The following is a 27332-nucleotide window of genomic DNA, read 5'->3' as shown; positions in this document are numbered from 1 at the left end:
CTATTGATTATTGCTGTATTGTCCTCTTAAGAAACCTATGTCTTATTGAGAAAGATATGTGTAAATATGGCATTGTTTGTGAACTTGGATTCGTGGTATCTATTTAACCAATAAGTAAGCATAAAATGCCATTAAGAAGAAAAAAAAGGGAGATGAATAAAAATTACAAATAAAAATAAATTACAATTCTTTGGTAATAAATTAAAATTGCAATTCTTTGATGAGTCTATTCTTTACTTCCCAGCTAGAGGGCACTGTTTATATTAACATATGAATCCTGTTTCAAACCATTTGTATTTTCAACCCAATTTTTCATGTTTTCGGGATAAATAAATTTAAAACTTGGAAAAATAGGAAATATTAAAAATATTTTCTTACGTCAAGTAATAAATTTTGATTGAATTAAAACGTAATCGTATGTTATCCAGAAGTTATTTAAAAAAAGACATTAAAAATTAAGAATCTATTACATAACTATCGGGTTAAAATCAGAGAATCAGGGTAACAATACGGTTTTAATATTAAGCTTTGCAAATGATTATTTTTATTGTTTGAAGTGTACCTAATACAACTTCATTATTGCAATAATTTAAGCTGCCAAAAAGCTGAATTCATTCAATTTGGTTAAATACGATTGGTGAGAACAAAAAATAATTCTAATTTATTCAGGCTATTAAAGGGACAAGCGTCTAAGGGCAGGACAATTCTGTAATAAAAACTGATTTAGAAAATTCAGAAAACGAACAAAAAGGGGACTTTGGAATACATAGCTGGTAGGAACTTTTCAAAAAATCACCCTCGCTCAATTTTTGCGGTGCTCTTTCTATTATCTTTCGTTATTAATTTATTTAAACTTTTATTATTTTTTATATAAAGAAACATAGACTAGTCCAAAAAATATTTTTTATTAGCTTTGTAATGTCGACACCAAGAATGGAGTTTTTTTTTTTTNTTTTTTTTTTTAAATATTGTTTTGATCCATAGAGGGGTTATTCTAAAATATCAGAGGGAGCTCCCAAAATTCTGTTCATGCTTGAAAGGGGAATAAGAAGTCATGCATTCTAGTTAAAATTTTATAAAAAAAAAACATTGAAAATCAACTTTATTAATTATTTTATATTTAATTTATTATTTGTACAAATTAGAAATCTATGAATATATTTTGCCACATTCGGCGATTCTATTTGGATGACAGCAAAGAAGACAAATTTTTTAACAACAAGTAGTTTAAATAAGTATGCATTAGAAAGGACTGTTTATAATTTCGTTAAAAAAACGTAGTCAATGCTCCAAGGAGGCAAATGAAAAAATCCCCATTATCCTCAGTGTAATTTTACTCTTTTCCATTCTGACATCACACTGAGTTTTTAACATTGTGGAATTGTCCTCCCCTTAGCCGCTTGTATTAAAGGGCAACAATGGACGGACACAAACAATCTAATATACCATGACTTAATAGCTGTTAAAAAATGCAATTTGTGGACGAAAAAAAGAATAAAAATTTGAGTGTGTTGAATGTTTCCCAACAAAACCCTCTACGAGAATGAAAGGGGGGGCAGAGGACTCTTTTTATGGTGCCACACCTGTTCCTATTTTTAGGAAATTAATCCTTTCTCTTCCAGTTCATTCAGTATTTATATAATTGCATACTAGGCTAAGTATGAATGTGAAAATTTATATATCTATTTTAGTCAGCATAGCCTCATCAAAAGAAAAGTAGCGTGATATTAAGTTCTTCAATACAATATGATCATTATTTCATATAATCATAATCTAATTTGTGTATGTTTTTCTTTTTAATTGCATTATAAAAAATCACAAAAATGTATTGTCAAGCATAAAAAAATCGAAATATTATTTGTTATGTGCCAATTATTCGTTTAAATTGTCTGTTAAATTATATTCGTTGAAAAATGACTGTATATAAACAATAAAAAAAAATTTAATCAGTATTTTGTACCCATGTTTTTGTACTGCTTTTTTGAACATTTTATTGTAGGCTAATTTTAGTTTCTAAACATTTTATTTAATTATGAGAGTCAGAAAAAGGCTAACAATGGCTTGCTGCAAATTTAAAAAGTTTGTAGTATTCGATTTTAATAAAAAAAATGTGTATTTTCTCTTTTGGGGAGAGGGGCTTAGTAAAATTTTTCATTCTGCTGTATGAGTGCAGATAAATATAATAAATTTTTTTAAAAAATTCAAAACATAAATAAGCCTTATTTGATAAAATTTATTTTCAATGTAACAAAGCCGTTCAAGAATCACGTAAACATGTTTTTGTTCATTTTAGATTCTCCTTCATTGTCAGAAAAAATATGAAAATTACACCTTCCCCCTCCCCCCGCTTGTTTACGTAAGAAAGTTGCACTACCTTGTCTTTCGCTTTCATTTTGCTGTAAGATCTAATTTAACAAAACTTTGCAAAAACTCCTTCCTCTCTTGTCAGTAAATATAAGCTAATCACAAATCCCCTGCATGTTTACATAAGAAAGTCGCTATACCAAGTTGCTAGTAAAGAGCGACAAGTTGCAATTAAAGCAAAAGATGGGTGTTTTGTTTTAAATTTAACCTTAGTGGTAATATTCTAATTTTTAGGAATAAATTCAAAACTTTGCATGAAACAAAATTTATGTTTTAATTCATTCTATAACATATTTTGCGTAGAATATTCTTAAGGATTATTTTGTGCATTTTTTTCTGTGGTCAAAAATCTTGACCTCTGAATCTCCTAAAAGAATTTTTTTTTTTTTTTTCAAATTTATTTAAGTGCAAAGTGTAATTTTTTGTAGAATTTTATGTTACAATTTATTTCTTGCTTAAAAAAATAATAAAGACCTGAAAATAAGGTGCTATTAATTCCCTTCATGAGGATTTTATTTTATACCCGTCGTTCAACAGAGGACCGAGTTTTTTGAGTTTACAACAACTAATGTTCAACTCCGTAGTCTTGTAATTCTGAACCCAATCCAGAAGACAAGGGAACTCCTAGATGATCAAGTATTGAGAGAAATTTGCCTTTATGGAGGACTTTTTTGTTGGAACTGACCCACATTTGCGTTGCATTGAGAGGAAAACCTCCCACGGTTAGCCCGCTGGCTAGAGAACTTCGGGGTACCCATGATCCGTCTATCACTTAAGACATTTTTATGTCAGCACTGTGGTCGGTAGAAGCCGGATGCGGAATTCGAATCAACTCGCCATCGCTGGGATTCGAACCCGGTTCACCTCACTGGGAGGTGAACGCTCTATCCCCTGTGCTATCACAGCTCTCTGCATGAGAATTGCTCATCTCCCACTTATCAACAAATCGCAAACCCCTTTTTAGGTGCTTACGTAATATTTAAACGATCCAAAAAACGCGCCCATCAAAATATAGATTTCCATGCTCTTCAAGCAGAAGAGCTACTGTGTACTTCAACATTAAATATGAATCAGTGAGGCATGATATTTTTACTGGTGATTTAGGAGACCGTTAAATATATGTATCTACTTTTTAATTAGTCACAAAAAAAATTTTAATATATTTGCTTTGGGTACAATATTTACTTATAATTCTATAAATATTGTTTGTGTATTTGCAAAGATAAGAAGAAAAAGAACATTAATTTATTTTTGCTTGTAGGCTTGCAAAGATAAGAAGAGAAAAAAAAAATTTATTGCGTAGTTTATTCTTTAATTGTGAAATAATTTAAGGAAGTTAAACAAAAGTTTCAGAGAATTAAAAAAAAAACTGTTTTTCGAAAAATTACAAGCATTTGAAACAATTTTACACTTTGCAGACATTTAAAATAACTAAAGAAAAATTTCACTATTTGTTGATTGTTAATGGTGTTAGGAAACCTAGAAAAAAGTTCAATTTGAATAACCTGTCAGTTCAAGTTTATTGTTACCTTTTTCTAACATTGTTTGTTATAAAATTGCCTAAAAAATTAATTTAAAAAATGAAAAAAACCTTTTTTACATCATAAAACAAGCCAAGTAAGTTTTGAGATTTTAATTGATTTTGTAAATTTTAGTGACCTTGTTTTTTGGTGCAAAATAGCAATTTCTTTGGGATGTATTATTTAGGTAACTTTTGAAAATAATTCTGCAGTTTATGGAAGAAGAAAAAATTTTCTTACTCATAAGTAATAAAATTGTTACTTCTAGTGAAAAAAAAAAATCTCGCCTTTTTATCAATTGAAAATACACTGCAATTCTATTCAAACTTCATTATATGATTTCTAAATTACTGGTGGACTCCACACTCCTTAATTATGCAATCCCTTCGCTGACACCTCATTCCCCGAAAATTGCTATGCGATCTTATATGGTTTGCTTTGCAAACCATGCTTGCTACATAGTTAAAGCTATTTGGAATGTGTTTGTTGAAATTAGGTGATTACGAGTAAGTGATAAGATAAACTAGAATTGATAAAACTTATTATTGTTTTATTTTTACAAAGCTGTTGAGTTATTGTTATTTTGGAGACATGAACAGAACTCTGACATTATGATGGAACAAAAAGTTTTTTTTAATAAAAAGTAAATAAAAAGGTTTTTTTTTAATAAAATGGAGTCTGAATATTTATTTTAAGAAGAGAACGACAGAATATTAAACTTTTTGGTAGAGTATCTTAACATTTGTGGTGAAGAAGATCGCGATTTTAAGAATAATTTCGATCTTTATATATGAAATATTGATGGAAGTCTTTCACAATATTATTTAACCAGATTTCAGCGAACTTAAAACCAGAAGATACTAAAAAAATTGCTGTACTTTAAGGCTAAATTCGGAACATTGAAAATAAAGAATGAAGAATTTCATAAGTTAGACAGCGAAGTATATTTTATGCTGTATAGTCCGATAATATTTACGAAAGAGGAAATTGAAAATGAAAGCAATCTAGTTGATGATTGTAATAACTAAAGTTAAGTACATTTTTTGGTGAGTATTTTAAATTGGCGATCGAAATGAAGAACCCACTTTAAATCTTGGCGACAAATTTCAATATTTTACACAGGGCGAGTTTTATAATGAGGCCGTCCAGCAGTGGACAAATCATAAAGACACGATTCCTAGTTGAACACCGAAGTCAAACATCAATGGCTGCTGTCAGTAAGTGGGAAAGTGACCACTTTGATCAGCTCATGTAGGGACTGAGGGTGCGTGGTATTGGTCCTCTAGATACCATCCATTAAAGCAATATATCATTTCGTCAAGCTTGGAGAGATTATATGCAGCTAGATCTTCTCACATCCGTCCATTTCATGCTCGCATGCGTTCACTCATTCAAATTTTTGATATTTACGAATCACCATCGCAATCAGTGGATCTTTTTCTCATACCTCTAAAGAACATTATACCATATCAATTTTATTCCCCTTTTATGATGTATAATAAATCTAACGTTGCACCCATTATCTACCAACAACTATTCATTTTTCATCGTCGCCAATATTCAGAGTATGTAGTACCTATGTTTACTGGCGGATCAAAATCTGCGGGTTAGGTAGGCTGTGGTGTCATCATCGCTACGAAATCCCAGGTATTTGCTCCGTCTTTACTGCTGAAGATGTTGCCATCCTCTTGGCATTGCGGCTGATTTCTATCGGCTCTACAAGGAAGTATTGCACATAACTCGACAGTATGAGTGTTTTGCTCCGGTTGGAAATCCTATTTTATGTTTCATTAATCATTTGTTGATAACCCTTCACAAAAATAGATTTTATTTTGTTGGGTACCGAGTCACGTCGGGATTCCAGGGAACGACTTGGTTTATTCGGCTGCATGATATCTGTTTTAACTCCATCTGTATCTTTCTCGGACGCAAAAACTTATATTCGACAGTTCATCACCTCTCTATGGCAACAACAATGGGATCTTAAAATTTATAACAAATTGCACTCAGTAAAACCAGATTTTAACCCTTATCCTGTATTGCGTCTACGGCATGCCGATGTTAAGCTAACCCGTCTTCGAATCCCTAAGTTACACTCGGCTGACCCACCTACATTTGTTATTTGGGGAACCTCCACCCCAGAGCCTGATTAAGGCAGGGGCATAGAGGGCAGTTGCCCAGGGCCCCACATCAGAGGGGGGCCCCAAATCGAATAAAAAGTTTTTTTTAGGTTTCCTTCTTCAATGAACTTTTTCAAACAAAATATCAGTACAGTGTAAAATCCGTCAATTTTATGTTAGCTTTTTATTAATCTATCGTATGAACACAAAAAATCTATATTTCATAAATCCATGACTTTCTAGAGCGGAATTCAGCTAAATTTTCACAATTACGATGGACAAATTTGGCTAATCAAAAGCTTGTATTTTTACATATTGCAAAATGCAATATATTTACAAAAATACAGGCTTCTGATTGACTTAATTGAGCCATCATAATTGCAAAAATTTAGCTGAATTCCGTCCTAATATCAGCAAGGATATAAATTATTCGCAGCTAGATGACAAAGTTAACAATCAGAAAACTTCATTCGGCATGATGAAATATATCGGAAATATATCGGATATTTTCGGACATAGAATTGTCAGAAAATCAGTAAAATGGACAGAAAAATATTTCGTTTGACCATTGGAGGGGAGAGGGGACTGTAAAAGTTTTATTCACTATTCATCATATTTAAATCATTTGCCCATTTTTAACCGTCATCGTCTTACTTTTTTCGGTTGTTCTATTTTAACTCTGAAGCAGGGCCGGATTATACCTTTCGTAGGCCCTAGGCACAGAGCCGGATTATACCTTTCGTAGGCCCTAGGCATAGCCGTTTTTGCCCCCCCCCATTCCTCCCCTCTTTCCCCGCTAAAATTTTCTTGCATATTTTTTTTTTACATTTTTATTAATATGGGTTTTAATTTACGAATTTGTTTATCTAACTTTATCTGCAATACCGACATACTGCCGATATTGCAGTTGATATCGATAATACCATTTTTGGTGAAAATTTACTCTTCCGATTTAGAGGAAAACTTTGTAGATGAATTTTTACTATTTTCAAATTTGTATGAGCATAAATCTGCACAAGAAATGTTGAAGGCTCAAATTAAAGATAAACTTGTGAATACTTTTCCTAACGTTCACATTGCATTAAGAATATATTTGTCGATTCTTGGATCAAATGCAGAAGGAGAAAGATCTTTCTCCAGATTAAAATTTATAAAAAATTATTTGCGTTCAACAATGAATCAAGATCGTTTGGCATCTCTCGCACTTATGTCTATTGAATACGACATTTTGCGTAGTTTGGAATTCGACAGCATAATACAAGATTTCGTTGAATCCAAAAATCGCAAAAAAGTAATATATTAGATCATAAGATTCTGCAAAATAATTTATTACCGAAAAATATTATATTTTTATTTGTATCTTCATAATTTTGTGCAAAATACACTTGTTGTTTTTAAAGCTAAATTATTTTGGTCAATAAATTTTTTTCTCCCAAGTTTTTCGTAGGCCCCTGAATTTCGTAGGCCCTAGGCACGTGCCTAGTGTGCCTATAGGATAATCCGGCCGTGCTCTGAAGGATTTGTTAGGTGACTCGCATCATCCTAATATTTTTGCATTTCTATTTACAATCGGTATAACTGTTTTATGTTATTTATAATTTCATCTGTTTTTATCATCTTTGAATGCAACTGTTTTATGATATTTTACTGCACGTGCATTTTATATGGTTTTACTCACTTTTGAATACGTATGTTTCATTGCATTCAGTTTTATAAATTCATTGTGATTTTAGTAAGAAAAATTTGCAGTGTGGATTTACCTAAGATTTATTTTAAAACCATTTGTTTGGCGCAGCATGTCCTTTTGTGGACTTAGTGCCATTAAACCCTACATTCAATTCAATTCTTACCTTTTATTTACATACGCATATAAAATATATATCCTGCAATGTATGTATGTTCATACGTGTATACAATGCATCTGATACAATATATGTATTTACAGTAACTTGTACCTACAATATATGTACATATGTTGCTAGACTTGTTGGTGTTTTGATGTGGACTGTTCAACGTGTCAACAAGCAGGGGTGTAATGCACGTTGTCACGAAAGGCGACATCAAAATTGTAGCTGGAAAAAGATCCTGCATGAAAGGGACCGAAGACGTGTTTCACGACTTGTCAATCAAAATTGCTTCCAAACCCGACATAAATTGCTTCAGTTAGTGAATGAAGGTCCATCCCAAACTGTTAGGGAGAAAACAATGAGACGGGAGCTGCATGTAAAGAACATTTGGAGTCGAGCATCTCGTGAGAGGCTATCGCTCACACAATCGTATAAAGCTGGGCGACTTCAGTGGGCTACAAATCACCGAACGTGGACAGTTGCTGATTGGTGGAATGTAATAGGGTCTGACGAATCATGCTTTTGCCTTTATTCAAATGACCCACGTCGTCGAGTGCGCGCATTTCATCCTGACTTTATGCAAGGTTAGGTTCAAGACGGAGTTGGGTCTGTCACAGGGCCGGATTACCCATTAGGCCAGACTAGGCCATGGTCTGGGACCCCCAATCATTAGGGGCCCCCTTAAAACTGGATTTTTCGAAAATAAATTAAGAAACACAATGATTTTTCAAATTTTTTCAAAATGTTATGATTATTTTTCAGTTCTAATTTAATAAAATCCTTTATTCATAAATGGTTACACCTCTGAAAAGGTTAATGAATTCAAATACCTTGGAACAATGATCAATGACCAAAACAGCATAAAAAGAGAAATAGACAGCAGAATTAAAATAGCAAACAAGTGTTTCTTTGGACTAAGAAAGCAACTAAGATCAAGCCTAATCAGTCGAAAAACTAAAATTGAAATTTATAAGACTCTTATTCTACCTGTATTGCTCTATGCAAGTGAAACATGGACACTTAACGCAGACACTCAGCGTATTCTTGGCGTTTTTGAAAGGAAAATCCTTAGAAATATTTTTGGCCCAGTACAGGAAAGAGGCTGTTGGCGAATCGGATATAACTTTGAATTCTATAGACTCTATGGACAGCCACAGATAGTGCAGGTCATCCGAAGCAATAGATTAAGATGTCTTGGCCATATCTGGAGAGGTCCAGAAAATAATGCAGTCTGAATTTCCACCTTTAAAAATCCTTCGGGAACTCGGGCTAGAGGAAGACCTCCAACTAGATGGCTGGATAACACTGCTAAAGATCTAAAAGTATTGAAGATAAACAACTGTATAAAAATCGCCATGGACAGGAGGCGTTGGAGGCTACGTGAGGTTGAGGCAGCCAAGGCCTGTAAAGGGCTGTCGTGCTGAAGAAGAAGAAAAATTTAATAAAATAAAGTAAAATTTAATTTATGATTTTTTATTTTAATTTTAAATATGCTTTCTTAAATGAAAAGATATATAAATACTTTTATGAATAAATAAAAAATATACGAGAAAAAAAATTTAATCTAAGGGCCCCAAAAATTTTAATGGCCTAGGACCCCGCGTACGCTTAATCTGCCCCTGGTCTGTCATGTTTTGGGGGTGTTTTTCTTATTATAGATTGAGCCCCTCACTGAGGTAGCCACTAAAATGAATCAACATGTTTATTTGAGCACTCTGAATTATCAGGTGTTGCCTTTCAGCGAACATTTTCATAAAGTGTATGCTGACGATACCTCTAATTATCAAAATGACAGCAGCAAATATCATCTTACTGTAAGAATATATGACTGGTTTTATGAGCACTCAGACACTCAATTACATCTCGACTGCCCTGCAAAATCACCTGATTTGAATCAAATTGCGAATTTGTGGGACATGTTGAAAAAACCACTGAGACGTCGAAATCAGCATCCTTGGAATTTGGTGGATTTGTGCCATCAAATCCTCAGAGAATGGCTTAAACTAGTTTCGACATACCAGCAAAACCTTGTGGACTCACTTCCTAATCGAATCCAGGTGATTATCAAATCCAGAGGCGATGTTACACGTTATTAAATTATGTTTTTCCTGATTTCTCTAAGTAAATATTTTTTTGTCCGGTGTGCTTATATTCACGATTCGCGGTATTATTTAACATTTATGTATCAAACTTATGATTCTGTTGCCCGGTCTGCCACTGTTATCTTGTCATTATCTGTTTCTCTCACGGATGTTAAGCTTCATGTTCGGAAATATATAGCATCTTTGTGGCAGTAAAGGTTTGATCTCCAAACTCTCAATAAGCTACACAGTGTTGAAACCAATTTGGGCCATTTACCTGTGCTGTGCTTGCGTAGTACAGACGTTAAACTTACTCGACTGTGAATCAGTCACACCTGGTTAACACATCTTCATTTGCTGTTCGGAGAGCGTCCTCCTCAATGCAATGCGTGTAATCTTCCTCTCACCATTTATCACATTCTAGTAATTTGCCCATGTTTTAACCGACAACGTTTTACCTTTTTTGGGAGTTCCATTTTATGCATACAGGATTTGTTGGATGACAGTCATCATCCTAACATTTTTGCGTTTTTACGTGCCGTTGGTATTTTTAAGTGCGTATAAAAGTTTTAAAGCATTCACAATTTTATTCACTTCTGCAAATATTTTACCATATTCGTACTGTTTTACATAATTTTTTCATTATATATTATGTCCATACATTTTATCTGAATTAATTCACTTACTTATACCATTTCATCAAATTGGATTTCACGATAATTTAAGTGTAACATGCATTTTAGTTTTGATCTATTCTGTCATATTGTTCGGCGCAGCATGTCCTCTTTTTTTTACTTTGTGCCATTATATAAATCCTATATAGTATTCAGTTCAATTCTTTCTCAAACTTAAACACTTTCAATCGAAAGAACGAATTCAATCGAACGGAACAATTCTGACAAATAATAATCCTTTTTATTTTCAAACGAAATTGAGAGTAATGCGGACTTACTATTAAATGAAACAAGATCAAACAGATGTTTTGAAAAAGTAAACATCAGTTAATGAGCTGAAGATTGTTTTTCGAAAGCTCCGTCGTCATATGGTAATGATGTTTTTTTCTAATAATATGCTATTTTTATAACTGCTGTGACTTTACAACAGCTACTCATGACAGTTAGGTCAAGTTAAGCTTATCTAAAGCTATCGCTGTCTATCTTATTTTGAAAATGACACAAAACTTCAATATGGAGAAGTTTTGTAAAAATCAAAAGCGTTCGTGATCTAATTTTTCAATATTTAAAAACTTACCCCAAAGCTGCATCTCCTGGACTCAGGAAAATTTGCAAAAACTGAGAATATGGCAGTGATTTTGATAATTTTCATCAAGGTGGAAAAAGGTCACCGAATTGGCGATTTTCTTAAAAAAAGTTTAAGAACTTTTGAAATATTTAAGTTATTTGTCTGTTCTAAAGACCGGATAATTTTTCACGGAGAGATTATATATATAGCTTAAAATCACCGCATTGTATCAAGTGTAAAACACTTAAACTATGATATTTATATTTTCCTTGGTGACAAGGTTCGAAAGATCGAACTGCACGCGTAATTATTGACTGCGGCCCCCAGCAATCTTATATTCTGAAAAAAACAGCCAATAATATGGATTTTGGGTTAAAAAGCTCAAACGATTTGACACTTATTTTGCTCGAAGGATTCATTGAACAGATTAGATCTCATAAATGCTGCTGGTTTGAGTAATATTTACAGCTGTATTATCTCCAAGGATCAAAGCGTCACATGTAGAAAGTTGCCAAGACAACTAAAAAGGCAGTTGGGGAAAAAAAGAGTTGGAAAATTTGGTTAACGGCCAACTCTTCACTGGAAAGAAGCATGAGCTGGGATGTGGTTTAACGGCTCATGGAAACTAAATAAGGCTGGATCGTTATGGGGCGAGTTCATGAAGAAAAAAGAAATGGATTAACTTTACCCCCTAAAAAATTCACTTCTATCTCAAGCCTGCAGCATATCGAAACTGTGGAACATAGACATTTTTGGTATGAAAGTTCCAGCTGAGACTAAACCGAGAAAAGAATTAGAGATTGCCACTTTCGATTATTCGCAATCGCAAAGCTCGAATACGCAATCAGAGGAGAAGGCCGGTTCAATGTATTGACCCTCTTCTTAGCTGTAAGGAAATGTACTACGATATTTTCCCATTCCATAATATTTTTTCGTATTTGATTATCAAAAATATTTTATAAAATTACCACGATGCTTTATATTAGAACCATGTTTAAATGCAATTTTAAGTTCCATGAAGTTTCCTAACGTAGAATTTTTATCTATTTGAAAATCAAGACAGGAGCTAACATACTTTCTTCTCCTATGATTATCCACACGCTAATGGTTAAAACATGCCAAGTGTTGCCATATGTAGAGAGTTCTTCTCTGCACCATCTGTTGCCCATTTCAGTCTCCAATTTTCAAGAAACTGTTACGAAGTATGAAAAGAGATGATAAGAAGTCCTTTTACCGTGGCTAGAAACTAAACACTCTGGTGTAAACAAGTCCATTGCTGAGGCAAGATCCATTTCCAGTTCAAAACTGAAGATATGTATGAAGAACACGAGGCCGTTTTCAAGGAATGGGAACACTCTGAAATAATTGAAGTGGTTCTACTCTCTGAAATTGATAACTTTTCTCATTACCCGCCACACAAAGGAATTTTTAAAGAACATTGTATAACTGGAGTAATGTGAATATTTGGTGTATCGTCACACGATAAAGGCTCCACTTCATTAAACGATTCTCTGGAAAAGGAGCCAAATATTTTAGAAAAACTATAATCATTCTTGATGTGGTTCCGAAGGAAACGCATTGGTATAGTATCGTATCTGATGTTAAAAAAGTTTTCTTGCGAATTTCTATCGTGAAGGAAGACTGATTATTTAGATAATTTCGGTGGGAAGATTTAGAAAAGAAGTAATTTAAGATTTTTCGGTACAACAGAGTAGTTTTTGGACTCACGTATAGTCTGTTCCTTGTGTCCGACATAGATTTAGGTGCACCCCTACGAGAATTTTAAATGTGCCCTATCTTAGACATAACACAATTTTTTTTAAAAAAAATTATAACTGAGACAAGAACACTATGATGAGACATTCGGGAATTCATAATCATTCATTTTGATTTACATTAATTTATAGATTTTAATTTAAATTATTCTAATATGAATTAATAAAGAAATTATCGCGATGAAAAGGTGGAATTTGTAAAAAGTAATAAATTGGAACATTGTATACTCTTACTGAGTAAAAACATTGAAAGGAAATTTATCTTAACAATGCGAGGAAATAACTCTTACAGTAATTATTTCAAAGTTTAGTTAAGGGTTCTTTATATTTATAAAACGAATTAAAAAATATCTTCATATAGTGGGGTGTACAACCTTTTTAAATGAAGAGCTACGTGCCCAAGTATTTAGATATGTTGGTGACAATTATGGTAATTTTAATATAATAAGTGTTTTAGACACAGTTCTTTTCATCAGTCAACTTGGTGATTTATTTGCATTAAATTAAATTCTTTTAAATAATTATAATTCTTTTTTTATTATCTGAATTCTTTTAATAAATTCTTTTTTTTTTTTCCTTTTCAACATTCAACTTCGTAATATATTTGCATAAAATTAAATTCTTTTAAACATTAGCATTGAAAACTGAAGAAAGCGAACAGATACTCTTCTAAATCAAAATATTTCCTTTTCATCAAAAAAAGAAAAAGGAAAAATACAAAGATGGGTAAAAAGTGACGATTCTTCATCAGATCATATAATACAAAAGTGTATTTTAAAATAAATTTACTGTAATGTTCTTGAATGAAAGTAAAAAAAGATAAATATTTTATTGAGCAACAAAACTACAAATTAATTATTTTAATTAAAAGAATCATATAGCATTTTATTTTTAGATTGCCTTTTATGCGATTAGATTTTATGTCAGATTGCTTTTTTTTCCATTGAAACGCTTCCAAATAAACTAAATCTAACATAACAAAAAGAAACTTTTGTTTGCAGTTCAGAAATTTTTTTATCCGAATTTTATGTCCAGTTACCCTGCTGCCTAAAATCATTGATTTGGACTCGTAAAATCGGTTGAAGTGCCGTATTGCCAGAAAATCTCCGAAAAGAATGTGAAAACTAGTTTATAAACTTTCCATTGTTGTCAAGTGTCAACAGGGCCGTGCTTAGGAGTGGGGGAGTTGGGCGACCACCCCTAATCTACGCTTAAATGTAAAACAAAGATTTCTGCTATATTGTTTAAAATCTATACACATATATTATTACATTATAAAATTACTTTTTTTCTAATTATTTGGCATTTTTTATTATCCGTGGTTACCCTGCCACTCGATTATGCTGATAATAGGAGCTTTTCTATATGCAACATTGAAAAACACAATTGCAACTATTATTGAATTATAAAACTATTGTAATGCAATTATAATTGCAAAATTTAAAAGCAAATATTAAGTGTCACAAATAATTTCAACTTTAAAATTGAATCAACTTGATTTGAATTCTTGAATAAATCCATTTTTAGTGTCCCCCCTTCCTAAGCACGAACCGGTGTTTAACCCTAGATATAAAAGCAACAGTTTCTCCTAGGCTCTTCTTTTATTCTAAAATAAATAATTAATCTTTATTTTACCTATTTTTTTCAAAAAATAAATCATTGAACTATAACACAAAACTTTCATCAATTTCTTCATTCTATGACAATTAAATATATTCATAACAAATAGAGACTCTCTTAATAGCTTCCATAAATTCTTAGAATAAAATGTTACTTTCACGAAACTAGAAATGACGGGAATTCATATCACAAAAAATCAATACATTCCTGTCCGCCGCATAACTTTTACAGAACGCATTGTGATTGGTTAGATGGTGGGAAATATATTGATCCAAACTCTGCGCTTATACATACAGCGGAGTTTCCCATTGGATTATTAAGGTAAGGTAGGATCATCACTTGCCGGTAACAACGCAACAATCGCGGATGTAATAAATAAATCCTCCGAGAAAAATTGAATAATTATAAGCCATCGGACTAAAATTTAACTGTTCCACCAGGAATTGAATTAGCTTGGGAATGAAATTGACATTGAATTTTTAACACTTCTGTTGATTGAGATTATTTCATTCGCTAAATACAGCTGTCAAAACCAGCGTTTGATTGGAATTTTATTTCCGAAGCAACATGCCTCCCCAACTCAGTGGAAAAGCTGTTAAAAAGGCTGGCAAAGCTCAGAAAGCTGTTAGAGCTGGTGACAAAAAACGCAGGAAGAAGAAGAGGAAGGAAAGTTTCAGTATTTACATATATAAGGTCCTGAAGCAGGTCCATCCGGACACTGGCATCTCGAGCAAGGCCATGTCCATCATGAACAGCTTCGTCAATGACATATTTGAACGCATTGCCGCCGAATCTTCTCGCCTGGCCCACTACAACAAGCGGTCAACTATCACTAGCCGAGAGGTACAGACCGCTGTCCGGCTGCTCTTGCCCGGCGAACTGGCCAAACACGCGGTATCCGAAGGCACCAAAGCTGTTACCAAATATACTAGTTCAAAATGAAAGACATACCTTTGCCGCGATGTGCCCGTCTATTAATTATTTCCTAACTCATGCCACGTGAATTAAAATGCATTTGGAGATATGATGTGATTTTTTTTAAAAAATAAATGATAAGGTGGTACAAAATATGCAGTTTTTCGATTTTCACGGGATCTTACTAACTTTGCAATGTCCCCTTTGCGGGGAATTGTAAAACATGCAATTTTTGCCATTATTTGTGGTGATAAAAAAAAGTCAAGAAACCTCAATTATGACTTCTTTTTTTTCTTTTTACTTAAATACTTTTGTTCTCTTGTTATATATTTCATCAACGTGTGAAATACCATTTACTTTGTGTTCATTTAAATTTGATTCGTTGTAATTTATATCTGACAGGTATACAATGTTCAACTTGCTGGGAGTTACGAAAATAATAATAAATAATGTAGATATGCAGTTTCTACCACTTTTTGTAACGATAAAATAATGCAATTTTTTGATCCACGAAAATTTAAATTTTGGCAGAAATGTTTTACTTTAATATTTTTGTTTTCGCAGTTTTATGTATTTCCAATTGTAACTAATTTCCTATAATTCTTATAACTTTTTTGTGATGATGAAATAATACAATTTCTTTTCTCATGAAAATTTTGATTTTTTACACATTTTGTTTATTTAATTTGTTTTCTTTCCCGATATTATAAAAACAAGTGAAATATCATAGATTTTGCGCCGATTTCAATTTGATTCGTTATATTCTACGAAAAAATCAACACATCATGCAATATTTTTCTAGATTGATATTTTAACAAATTCGGAAAAATATGTCATTTTTAACATTCTTTGTGATGTGAAAATAACATATTTTTTCTCTTTTTTGTCCGTAAAAATTTTAATTCTGTCAGAATTTTTCTACTTAAATGCTTTTTTCCCCTCAGTTTTATGTATTTAAACAACATGAGAAATAATAGTAATTTTATGTTGATCTGAATTTGATTCGTTGTAATTTACATTTTTAAAAAAAAGAAATTTACAATTTTAAACTTACTCGGAATTATTAAAAATTATAAAAAGTATGCAATTTTTACTATTATTTGTGATCCTAAAATAATGCAATTTTTCTGTCCATGTCAATTTTAATAATTACATCATTTCCTTTTATTTACTTATTTAACTGGGTTTTTTTTCTTCATTCAACTGTTTATCATTTTTATTTTATTTCGTTATAATGTACATACAAATTAACACAATATACAATATTCTTCTTGCAAAAAACTAGCATATTCTTCTAATAGAAGAATATTTCATATTCTTCCATCAAAAAAATGCAATTTTTCGTCTTTGTTTGGGAAGATAAAATGATACAATATTTTCGTTCATGGAAATTTTAATTTTCACATTAATTTTTATATAGTTTTATTTTTTCTCACTATAATGTGTATTTTAACAACGTATAAAACAATATTTTCTTAATAATTTTCATTCGGCTAACAAAAAACTTGTACATTACCGTGAAATTAAATTAAGATACTTTTTTTTGGTTTATAATATTTCTGACTGGAGATTCAAGGTTAAGTAATTGATCTAATAAAAATTCAAAGTTTGTTTAAATATTTTGATAACATTCAAAAAAAAAATAATGAAAATAAAAGCGTCAACAGCTATGGAAAAGGAATTTATACATCAATTTACGTCATTTGGAAAAGAAATTTATGTTAAACTAGGGTACGTCATTTGGAAAAGAAATTTATGTTAAACTAGGGTGATAAACTCGCTACCGCTCGCCAACCTCGATGTTATTAATTGTTGTTTCTTAGCAGAAAACAGTTTTTCTTTGCAAAAATTGAAATTATTCTCATAACTTATATGTACTAAGAAGAATTCTGTTTGCTTACGCTTGTGCTTCCACTTCTGACCTCCAAATATTAGTGCTATAAATATACTTATTAGTGTTATAAATATTTAGATCTATTGCTGAACAGAAATAATTTTTCTATATAATTATTTTTTGAAATAACATTTATATTATTATAACATTACATTGTACTAACAAATTTGGTGAGTTCATAACCGTAATTTAATATTTGAAGGCGGGTGAATATATTAAATACTATTTTTGCTTGCATCACATTGTGCCAGGGTTTATGCTGAGTCTAAAAATTCATTATCAAAAAAGCTAAAATCTGAAAAAAAGTTTTAGCAAAATGCTAATATGCCATTAGGCTTATAAAATTACTTTATATCAAACAAGTACTGTAAGTTATCTGACAAAGAATAGCTTAATGTACAAGAATATCAAAAAGAATACCTATAACAAAAAAAAACACATTTATTATTTATCAAAACATTTTGGTTTATAATTAACAANTTGATTTTTGTTCAAGGATATCTTAAACATTCTTCAATCGCCTGGTATTTGCAGGGGAGCATTCAAAATAAGAGTGAATTCTATGTCCTGAAACTTTACCAGGTAAGCATTCTCAGACGCTGCTTGGCTCACGGCTAAAGCTAGCCTATGTGCCACACAATGTACTGAAATTAAATGCGGATTTTGGTTTTTGAACAGAGCAGCAACCCCGGCTCTAACACCAGTCATAACTGAAGGTACCTAAGGATGAGCATTTTGTAACATCTATTTTCAAACTCTCAAGTGTCTTTATCAAAGAAGAATAAATAAGAAGAATAATAGTAATAAATAATATTCGCGGAAGCTTTTTTTTTAATGGAATTTAGTAAAATCCTTTAGCAAAAATGCGAAAATGCTTTGCTGAATTTTAGCATTTTTGAGGGGTCTTTTCGCATTTTGCGAAAAAAGCTACCGTAGCGGAAACCCTGCATTGTGCATTAAAAAAGGCTCTAAATCATTTAACGAATCTCCATAATGGTAATTAAATTTATAACAATATATTAATGTTATCTGCACAAAAAATAACAATTGTAAAACAGTTAATAAGATTAGACCTTTCTTAACTTTATCTTAGAAGGTAGCGCAGAATTACATTATAATAATGAAAAATAAAAAAACAATTCTCTTAATTTTAAGCTCTTAAATCAAAAGCGTAATAATAGCAGTATTGGAAAATACTCATGACAACCAAAATAATTTGGAAATGAATGAGGGAAAATATATCCTACTATACGTGATTTTCCTGCCAATAAAAATACAACAATAACAATCAAAAACTGTGTTAGACCATTATGTTTTTATGTTCATGGAGATATTCTTTTTTTTTTAATTATTGATTCTAAAAATCTTAAGAATAAATTTATGTTATTTGCTATTTTTCTTACAATTAACTGAAGATTTTCACAAATATTTAGAGAGATAGTTAAATTTTAAATAATGTGACAATTAAATCAAATGCCAAAAATCTATTTTTTTTTAACATTTGACATAAATACAATATTTAGCTATTTAACACAATATCTAAACAAATTTCTAATATAAATACAATATTTAGGCAAATATATAATAAAAATACAATATCAAATTTATTATACAAATACTATATCTAGGGTATCTAAACAAATGCAGTATATAGGTATTTTTCCAATATAAACACGTTATCCAGCCAAGGACAGGTAATTTAAAAATTAAAGGAAAAGTTGAAATTTGTTTTTTTAAAATTATTGTGAAAAATATTGTTCTTGAACTGTTTGAAAACTTTTATTAACTTTATTTAAAACGCAATAAGAAGAGTTTTTTATTCATTAACTCAAAATAATAAATACATACTATTCGAAAACAAATAATATTTTTGTACATAAAATAATTTCCATCACTGTGGTTCTTATGCTTTCTAGCTCTATCAACTTTGGAGAAAGAAAAAAAAACAGCTTAGGACGCATTCCTTAAAAATTTTTTTGCAAAACATTAACTCGAAAAATTTAAATGGATTGTTTTTTAAAACTTTTGTTTTTACATCATAATTTTCCTACTATACAAGGCGTATAGAAATGAAACAATTTTGTCTCTTTATGCCAGTGTTTCCCAAACTTATGACTTTTGTGTACCCTTTCTAAATTTTTCAAAACGCTTTGTACCACTAATAAAAAATGAATGTATTTTTTACTAAAAAAAAGTGTACAAACTTTAAAAATCACAACTGACTTTTGATACCACTAACTATTAACTGTTAACTCTGCAAAAAATATCCAATAAAAAAATACGTAATCGTAAATTTTCATGGCTAGCTTTGTTTTTAAATTAATTTTTTTGAAATTTTCGTTTGTTGCAAGATATTTCGCATAAGAACGCGTACCCCCGTTAAACTGCTCCCGTACCCCTGGGGGTACGCGTACCACACTTTGGGAAACACTGCTTTATGCTAATGGTCAATACATTATTTTCCCCCTTGTAACTTGATTATGGTTTTTTTGGTATCTCTTTTTCAATTTGACAAAGAAGAAGGCACTTCATTTACAACGAAAACGATCATATGTCTGTTGTCACATTACGTTTTAACCCTATTCGTATACAATAAGTAATTTTATAACCGTCGTTGAACAGCTGATTCAATTTTGGGTGTACGACTATTGATGTTCAATTCCGTAGCCTTGTCATTTTGAACCCAATCCAGAAGACAAAGGAACTCGTGGATCAAGTATTGGGAGAAATTTGCTTTCGTGGAAGACTTTTTGAGGGAAGTAACCCACATTTGCGTCCCATGGAGAGGAAAACCACGAAAACTTCCCACGGTTAACCAGACAGCAATAGACAGGGACAGTGATGACGTATTTCACCCCGCCTCCTTCCAAACGCGTTCCAAACATTTTTTCGAAGGAACCATTTCAATGGCATTTCCTATGTGAATTTAAGATGTCAAGATTTTTCGTTAATTATTGAAATAAATAAATTTATATAGCGCTTCTAAGGGACAGATTCCTAATTTATGTAATTTTCATTATACGGGGTATTCAGTAGATTTTACGAGTTAAGTGCATTAAATGCTATAAAAAAAGTTTCAAAATGGTTATCTTTAATTTTGATGTATAAAAATTTACACGTCAGTACTATTTTTAACTCTTGTTTCATGTTTATAATAATGCCTTATTTNCGACTATTGATGTTCAATTCCGTAGCCTTGTCATTTTGAACCCAATCCAGAAGACAAAGGAACTCGTGGATCAAGCATTGGGAGAAATTTGATTTCGTGGAAGACTTTTTGAGGTAAGTAACCCACATTTGCGTCACATGGAGAGGAAAACCACGAAAACTTCCCACGGTTAACCAGACAGCAATGGGACTCTTACCCATCAACTGTCTACCACTGAGGATATTTTACTCAACACTGAGGTCGATGCGAGCCGGGTGCGGAATTCAAACCTTATTTCACCTCATTAAGAGGCGGACGCTCTATCCCCTGAGCCACCACGGCTCTACAATAAGTTATTGGTCAAGTTTAGGTTAGAGTCGGTCCACAAATGTTGACATGCTTAGGGTGACGGAAGGAGGGTCATGAAATAGTGACAGTTCTTGCCAAGGGGAAGTGTGACACATTTTGATTAAAACATTTAAAATCATTAACTAAATATTTTTATATTATTTTTAAAAGAACGCATATAATTATCGTTATTTAAAAGTCATAAGGTTTAAAAATAAAATTTGAAATATGACCTATAACAAAGAACGTTGATTCTGAATGACAAGTTTATGCTATCGTAATATAGTGTGAGGTAGAAAAATTGGGTGACAAACGGGAGAGGGGGGAACAAAAATAATGAAACTGTGACAGATCAGTCCAGGAAATTCTAACTCTCCAAAATATTTAAAATGAACGAAAGCTTGTAAAATTTCACCACTTAAAAAAAATTCGGAACATCCTTATTGGGACTTTTGTTAATGAAAATGTTGTGGTGGTTAAAAATAATTTTAAATTAAATGCTCGTCATTTTGACCACATGAACCATCATACCATAGATAGTTTTATATATATATATATTAATTTGTATCTCCTGATGTTTGCACAGCTGGCTTTATTTTAAAGTCTGGTCTACTAATCTTATAAAGATATAACTGTTCAATTAAGTAAAATTAAAAAGATATCCCCTAAAATAACTTTTGCTCCAATGACCCTATTTTCACGAAGTGCAAATCTTAAGGGTCCAAAAGAGTGTTCCCAAATAAATTATTCTTAATTTTTTAATCAAGTCCCGAAAACGTACTTTCGCTGAATAAACATACCTTTTTTTCTCCATAGGACTATACTTTATCGATTGATAATTTCATATAAAAAATAAATTTCATTGTTCTTAGGTATTCTATTTAATAAGAGTCAAAAAGAAGTTTGATTGCAAGATACTCAAATTTATGCATCATTCTTAACAATGTAATTTTAAATGACAAAGTACAAAATTTGAGCAAAATCGGTTAAATAGTTTCTGCATAATTAATCCCCCCCGGAAAAAAAATATCTTTAAAATTTTATTTTTCAAGAACTATTTTATTCAAATTTTACATTTTTACTTCATTTTAAATTGCTTTGTTTAAAATGATGCAAAAATTTGTATACCTTACTATTCAATATGAACATTTTTTGACCTTTATTAAATAAAATAATAAGTAACAACAGATTATTTTTAACATGGTATTATCTTTGAATAAACATAATTTACCGTTACGTTCACAAATTTTTCAATTTGTTTAAAAAGTTATAGAGATATGGCAAAATGCGCAAAAACGGAAATTCACGATAATGTAGACTTAACTATCGGGACCCTATTTTGATGGCCAAAAATTCGTCGGAAAAAAAGGTATATTTATTCAGAGAAAGCAAAATGATCACATAATTTATTACAAGCCTATCTTAATTTATGGAAAGTGCAATAAAAATAGCGAACACCTGAATAACTTTTAATCTGATGATTGGATATTTAGGCACCATAACTCAATATTAATGATTTGTGCTTAACCTTGATATGTTAATCAATTAGTGCAGAAGATTTATGCTGCAAAATAATTAACGTACTTTTTCTAAATAAAATTTTTTTCGACTGATTTGGATTCTCGATTTTCGAAAGAAGCCGAAGTCTGAAAAATTGGGTCCCAATAGTTTAGGGAAGTTTGGATCTCATAATGTTAATTTCGCTATATCACTAGAACTAGCGAAGCGAATCAACAAAAAGTTGTTTTGTACTCAATCAAAAAACTTGTTTATCCAAAAATAAATCCATGTAAGATATTTCTTTTTAAATTATTTAGTTAACCAAGGGTCGAACATTTTTGAATGGTAAGGCACACAAATGCTTACTATAGGTAATTTTAAATATAAAAATCTGAAGGGAATCGATTGAATAATTCCTGAGAAAGAAAAAATGCGACTTCTTCCCGATATAGCAAAATATGCAAAAAGTGAAAGTAAAGTTAAGAAGCCCAAACTTTTGATTGCTTTCCAGCCAAAACTATTTCCCGATTGCAACAACCTCTCTTCCAGGGTGCGTAGACAATTTTTTTAGCAAAAAATAAACACCTTTTAAGCACTTTATAGCAATAAAAAAATATTTTAAGCACTTTTTTGTTTAAAAAATTATAATTAAGGCTATACATTTTTTTCCCTATTGTTTAAAGTTCACTACCCCATAAAAATTGGTAAAACACTAAGTTTTTGAATAATTATTTTTCATTTTCTCAAAAAACACTTATATTATTATTTTATAACTTTAAAGGTGTATAGGTCTTGTGATTTCTCACACTTATCTTATAAAGCTGAAAATTTTCAGAGATTTGATGGACTGGCAATAAATTACGAGCGAAAAAAATTGTTTTAAAACACTTTATGCCAGAAAATATAGCAATAAACTTGTCTCGATTGCTTAATTTAATTAATATATGCAATAATTGCATAAAATTTCGTAAGCCTAGCTTAATATTTATGTAGATATGGACATTTTTATAAGAAATAACTAATTTACTTGTTTTACATTTCTTTCGCTATAACTCTAAAAATATTAAAAAATTTAAAGCAAGTTTTAATTAATAACTAAAGTTATCATTCTAAAATTTGAAAAAAGTTTGTTAAAAATTGAACAAAATATGAGCATTTAAATTTGTACTTTCATACTGCGATTCGCGGAGAAAATTAAAAAAAAAATTCTCATTATTTTGTAGAGAATCGTATTTAGTAACTAATGAAAAAAATTCGACTTGAATATCTTGAAAATTTAAAATGTTTCGAGCAAATAAAATTAAGAACTTTTTAAAAACACCTATCGTAAAAAACACCTTTAAGGACTTACTTTTCCGAAAAGTAATATATCACCACTATTTACATTTATTAAAAGATCAAAATGACCCTTTCCGTTATTTCACAATAAGCCCTTCGAATGAAAATGTTACAAAATATATCATGTCCTATGTGATTAAAATTCATAATATGCTAGGAAAAAAAGGGTACAATTACTCCTAAAAAATTTTTAATATCTTTCTTTCATGTATCTCGTATGTTCAACTAAAGTTAGATAAATCTTAAAACAAAATATAATATTCGTCAAATTTTTTATATTTTATTATTGATAAAGTACGATGGAAAGTAAGCAAATTTTTCATCAATAGATTTTAAACCTGGAACCTAGATCAGTCCTGACTTGAATATGCTATCAGTCATATCTGATAATTATTTTAACCTCTAGAGGGCAGCACCATGCCACGAAATAAATTTTGAAGCAAGATCATTTTTCTTTGATCTTCAGATCTGCTTCTATTTCAACTTGTGAAGAATTTACCCACAAAACTTTCCTTTTATATTCTCAATTTATTTTAAAATGTTAAAACTTCACTTAAACCCTTATTAATAATAATTACATAGATTTATTTTTAATTTTGATCTAAAATATAGCTAAGTAAAACTTAAAAAATTACACTTTTGTTCAATTTACAGGCATTAAATTGTTATTAGAAATTTTTTTTTATCACAGAACTATAACTGAAAAATATTTTAGTGATTATTTTCAAAATAAACTTTATAGTATTTAAAAAGTATAAATTCAATGATATTTATCATTAATTTGTGATGATTATTAAACAATTAGTCTTTTTTAATGTACAAATATTCTTAATTTAATGTGGAATAAATTGAATGTCATTCTATTGAAAATTATAATGGGTTAATTAATATTTAACCATTATATTTTTTTCTAATATGCATTGTCATATCTATTTTTTTTATTTGCATTTAACCATTTGATACTTACCTTTTGCATTTGGTGGCAAAAAAAAAGCACTCATCACAGGAAAAAAATTGCTGGAAAAAAAAAACATACTTACCAGAATCTGTTATGTTTTCAGTCAGCAAATAAAAATGTTAACATTTAACTCAACATTCTCTAAACCAAAATCTCAAGCTGTGTTTAAATTTATCTAGTAGGGTCAATATTATGATAATAAGCATTATTGAATTAACTTTAAAAAAACAGCACTTACATCTTGAACAAAAATTCTGGAACACAATAATTAAAATTGCTTATAATAAAAATTTTGGTTGAATCTTATTTTAATAGGTATTTGTTAAAATTAAAAATTTATGTATGATCTCGTTGAAATTAAATACGTGTGATCTTAACAGTACTTTTCGGTTAGTATGACACAAGTAAATTCATTTAATATTTATTTATTAAAAATGAATACTCACAAATAAATTATTAAAAAGTAGTTATATTTACTTGCTCACAGTTAACCAAAAAGTATCAATCTAAAAAATATTATTTCTCTAACAAACAATATAATTAAGTTATAATCGTAATTGGATTTTTAATACATTGAACTATAATTCTTATTAAAACTATAAATTATTTCAAATAAAGATTAATATTTAGTTAATAATTGTTCAATTTTATCAACATCTTACCACAAAAAACTACTCAATTTCAAATCATAACAATAAAATCTTAATAAATTTAAATTTGAGGAATAAAAAAATGCAATAATGACTTTATATTATTTTATTACAAAAATTTGAATATATACAACAATGATTCTTAAATGATGATGTTATGTAACTTTTAAATAAATAAACAATTGATAATTTGCACTACAAACAAATTTATAGTGGTAACATTAACAAATTTTATAATTGAAGACAAAAAAAGAAAGTAAAGCAGTTTCTAAATGCAATACTAAAACATACACTCAATTTAAACATTTTGAACATTATTTACAATCAGAATGTTCACAATCTAAAACCATTAAAAACTACTAAGCTAGATAATATACATTTCTGTATTCAAGTTAAGATCAGCGCAAATATAACTATCATGAAATACAGATATTACCGGGCGTTCACATATTTTTAAAGAATAATATTAGTACTAATTAATACTTTTCAACAATCAATTTTACGATATAATGCTTACGAGATTTTTTTTTAAACTATAAGCATTTAAATTTAGAAATAAAATAATTAAATATATTATTAGATAATTAAATTCGATACTCACATGAAATAGTAATAAAATAAATTCAATTTTATAAAGAGTTCCGAAAATTTCAAATCAGTCAACGTTCACTAGACAAATGATAATGACAATCGATGATGATGATCAGATAAAACGATGAAGACGGTCAATGATGTATGGGAGAATGATGACAGTCAATGACATGATGAACAGAATGATGATAATGACAGTCAATGGCAATTAAATGACGATGGCAATGATTACTGAAGTGATGAGGATGCTCAAGATGAAACAATGGGATGCTCAAGATGAGATGAAAACAATGAAGATGTAGAATGAAAGTGATGATACATACAGTTTATCATTTGGATTTTTTGGGGGCTGCTCTCTTCACTGCCTTGGCTTTCTTGGGTTTTGGAGCTTTGGGTTTCAGGGTCTTGGATTTCTTTGGAGATTTGGCCAACTTAGGCTTTGGTGCTTTCTTTACTGCAGATTTCTTAGGAGTTTTGGGTTTTGTTACTTTCTTGGCAGCAGGTTTGACCGTTTTTGCTTTGGTCACCACTTTTGATGTTTTGGGTTTAGTAGATTTTTCCTTGACTCCACCAGTTGTCATTCTAAAAGATCCTGATGCTCCTTTACCTTTGGTTTGAACGAGTTTTCCAGACGCAACGGCATTTTTCAAATATTTTTTGATGAAAGGAGATAATTTTTCAACATCCACTTTGTAATGAGCTCCAACGTATTTCTTTATAGCTTGAAGCGATGATCCCCCTCGCTCTTTCAAAGTCGAAATAGCAGTATTTACCATATCAGATACTTTTGGATGCGATGGAGCTGTTTTAGGCTTTTTAGGTTTCGCAGATTTAGCCTTCTTAGGCGTAGCTGCGGGAGGTGCAGCAGTTGTAGCTTCCGATTCAACCATAGTTCACGAAAAATCGAGAAATGACGATTCAAATTAGGAGCGAAATTCTGACGCGCAGATAACGAAACTGACGAAGAGAGTGTGATGGTTTCGGTTTGAAGCGCTCTCTAAATATAGACTCTTTGCGGACGTCGCAGAAAGCTGTAAACTTTGGGAGCGCGGTAAAGGCAGGGAGTGAGTCGTCCGATAGCTGCAAGAGGTGGAAATTGTGTTTCTTGATCGACTTGATTGCCTTCTAATAAATCAAATTACAAAGATATTTCATTGAAACTTTTCAGAATAGTTAGTTTATATTCTCTACTTTAATAAAGAATCGAGAAATCAGCATCCACATATCACTGTGATTTATTAAAATAGCTGAATTCAGACTCACCTCTGCGAGCGAATAAGGGTACATCTGTTGATTTTTAATTATATCGGATTAAAATTTTTAGTTATGACCGAAATAATATGTGAAATGGAAGACAGAAATCCCAGCTATAAATACCTATAGAAAAGAATGTCTTAGAAATAGTACAACTTACGGGAAAA

The 27332-nt window shown here is 30.7% G+C and overlaps 2 protein-coding genes across 2 annotated transcripts; one reads left to right on the top strand and one right to left on the bottom strand.

Annotated features, from left to right (window-relative positions):
- Positions 1-14871: 14871 nt before the first annotated feature.
- Positions 14872-16138, top strand: LOC107436574 (histone H2B). Its single transcript, XM_016048338.3, has one exon. It carries the CDS (start codon positions 15137-15139, stop codon positions 15509-15511), a length of 375 nt encoding a protein of 124 aa, XP_015903824.1. The 5' UTR covers positions 14872-15136; the 3' UTR covers positions 15512-16138.
- Positions 16139-25411: 9273 nt separating this feature from the next.
- LOC107436573 (histone H1E) lies at positions 25412-26902 on the bottom strand. The gene has a single exon (XM_016048337.3). The coding sequence runs from the start codon at positions 26799-26801 to the stop codon at positions 26241-26243; it is 561 nt and encodes a 186-aa protein (XP_015903823.1). The 5' UTR covers positions 26802-26902; the 3' UTR covers positions 25412-26240.
- Positions 26903-27332: the final 430 nt, after the last annotated feature.

This window comes from Parasteatoda tepidariorum, chromosome 5 (assembly GCF_043381705.1).
Source record: "Parasteatoda tepidariorum isolate YZ-2023 chromosome 5, CAS_Ptep_4.0, whole genome shotgun sequence".
NCBI lineage: Eukaryota > Metazoa > Arthropoda > Arachnida > Araneae > Theridiidae > Parasteatoda > Parasteatoda tepidariorum.
The sequence above is the reverse complement of the archived record's forward strand: the minus strand, read 5'-3'. Positions and strand labels throughout refer to the sequence as shown.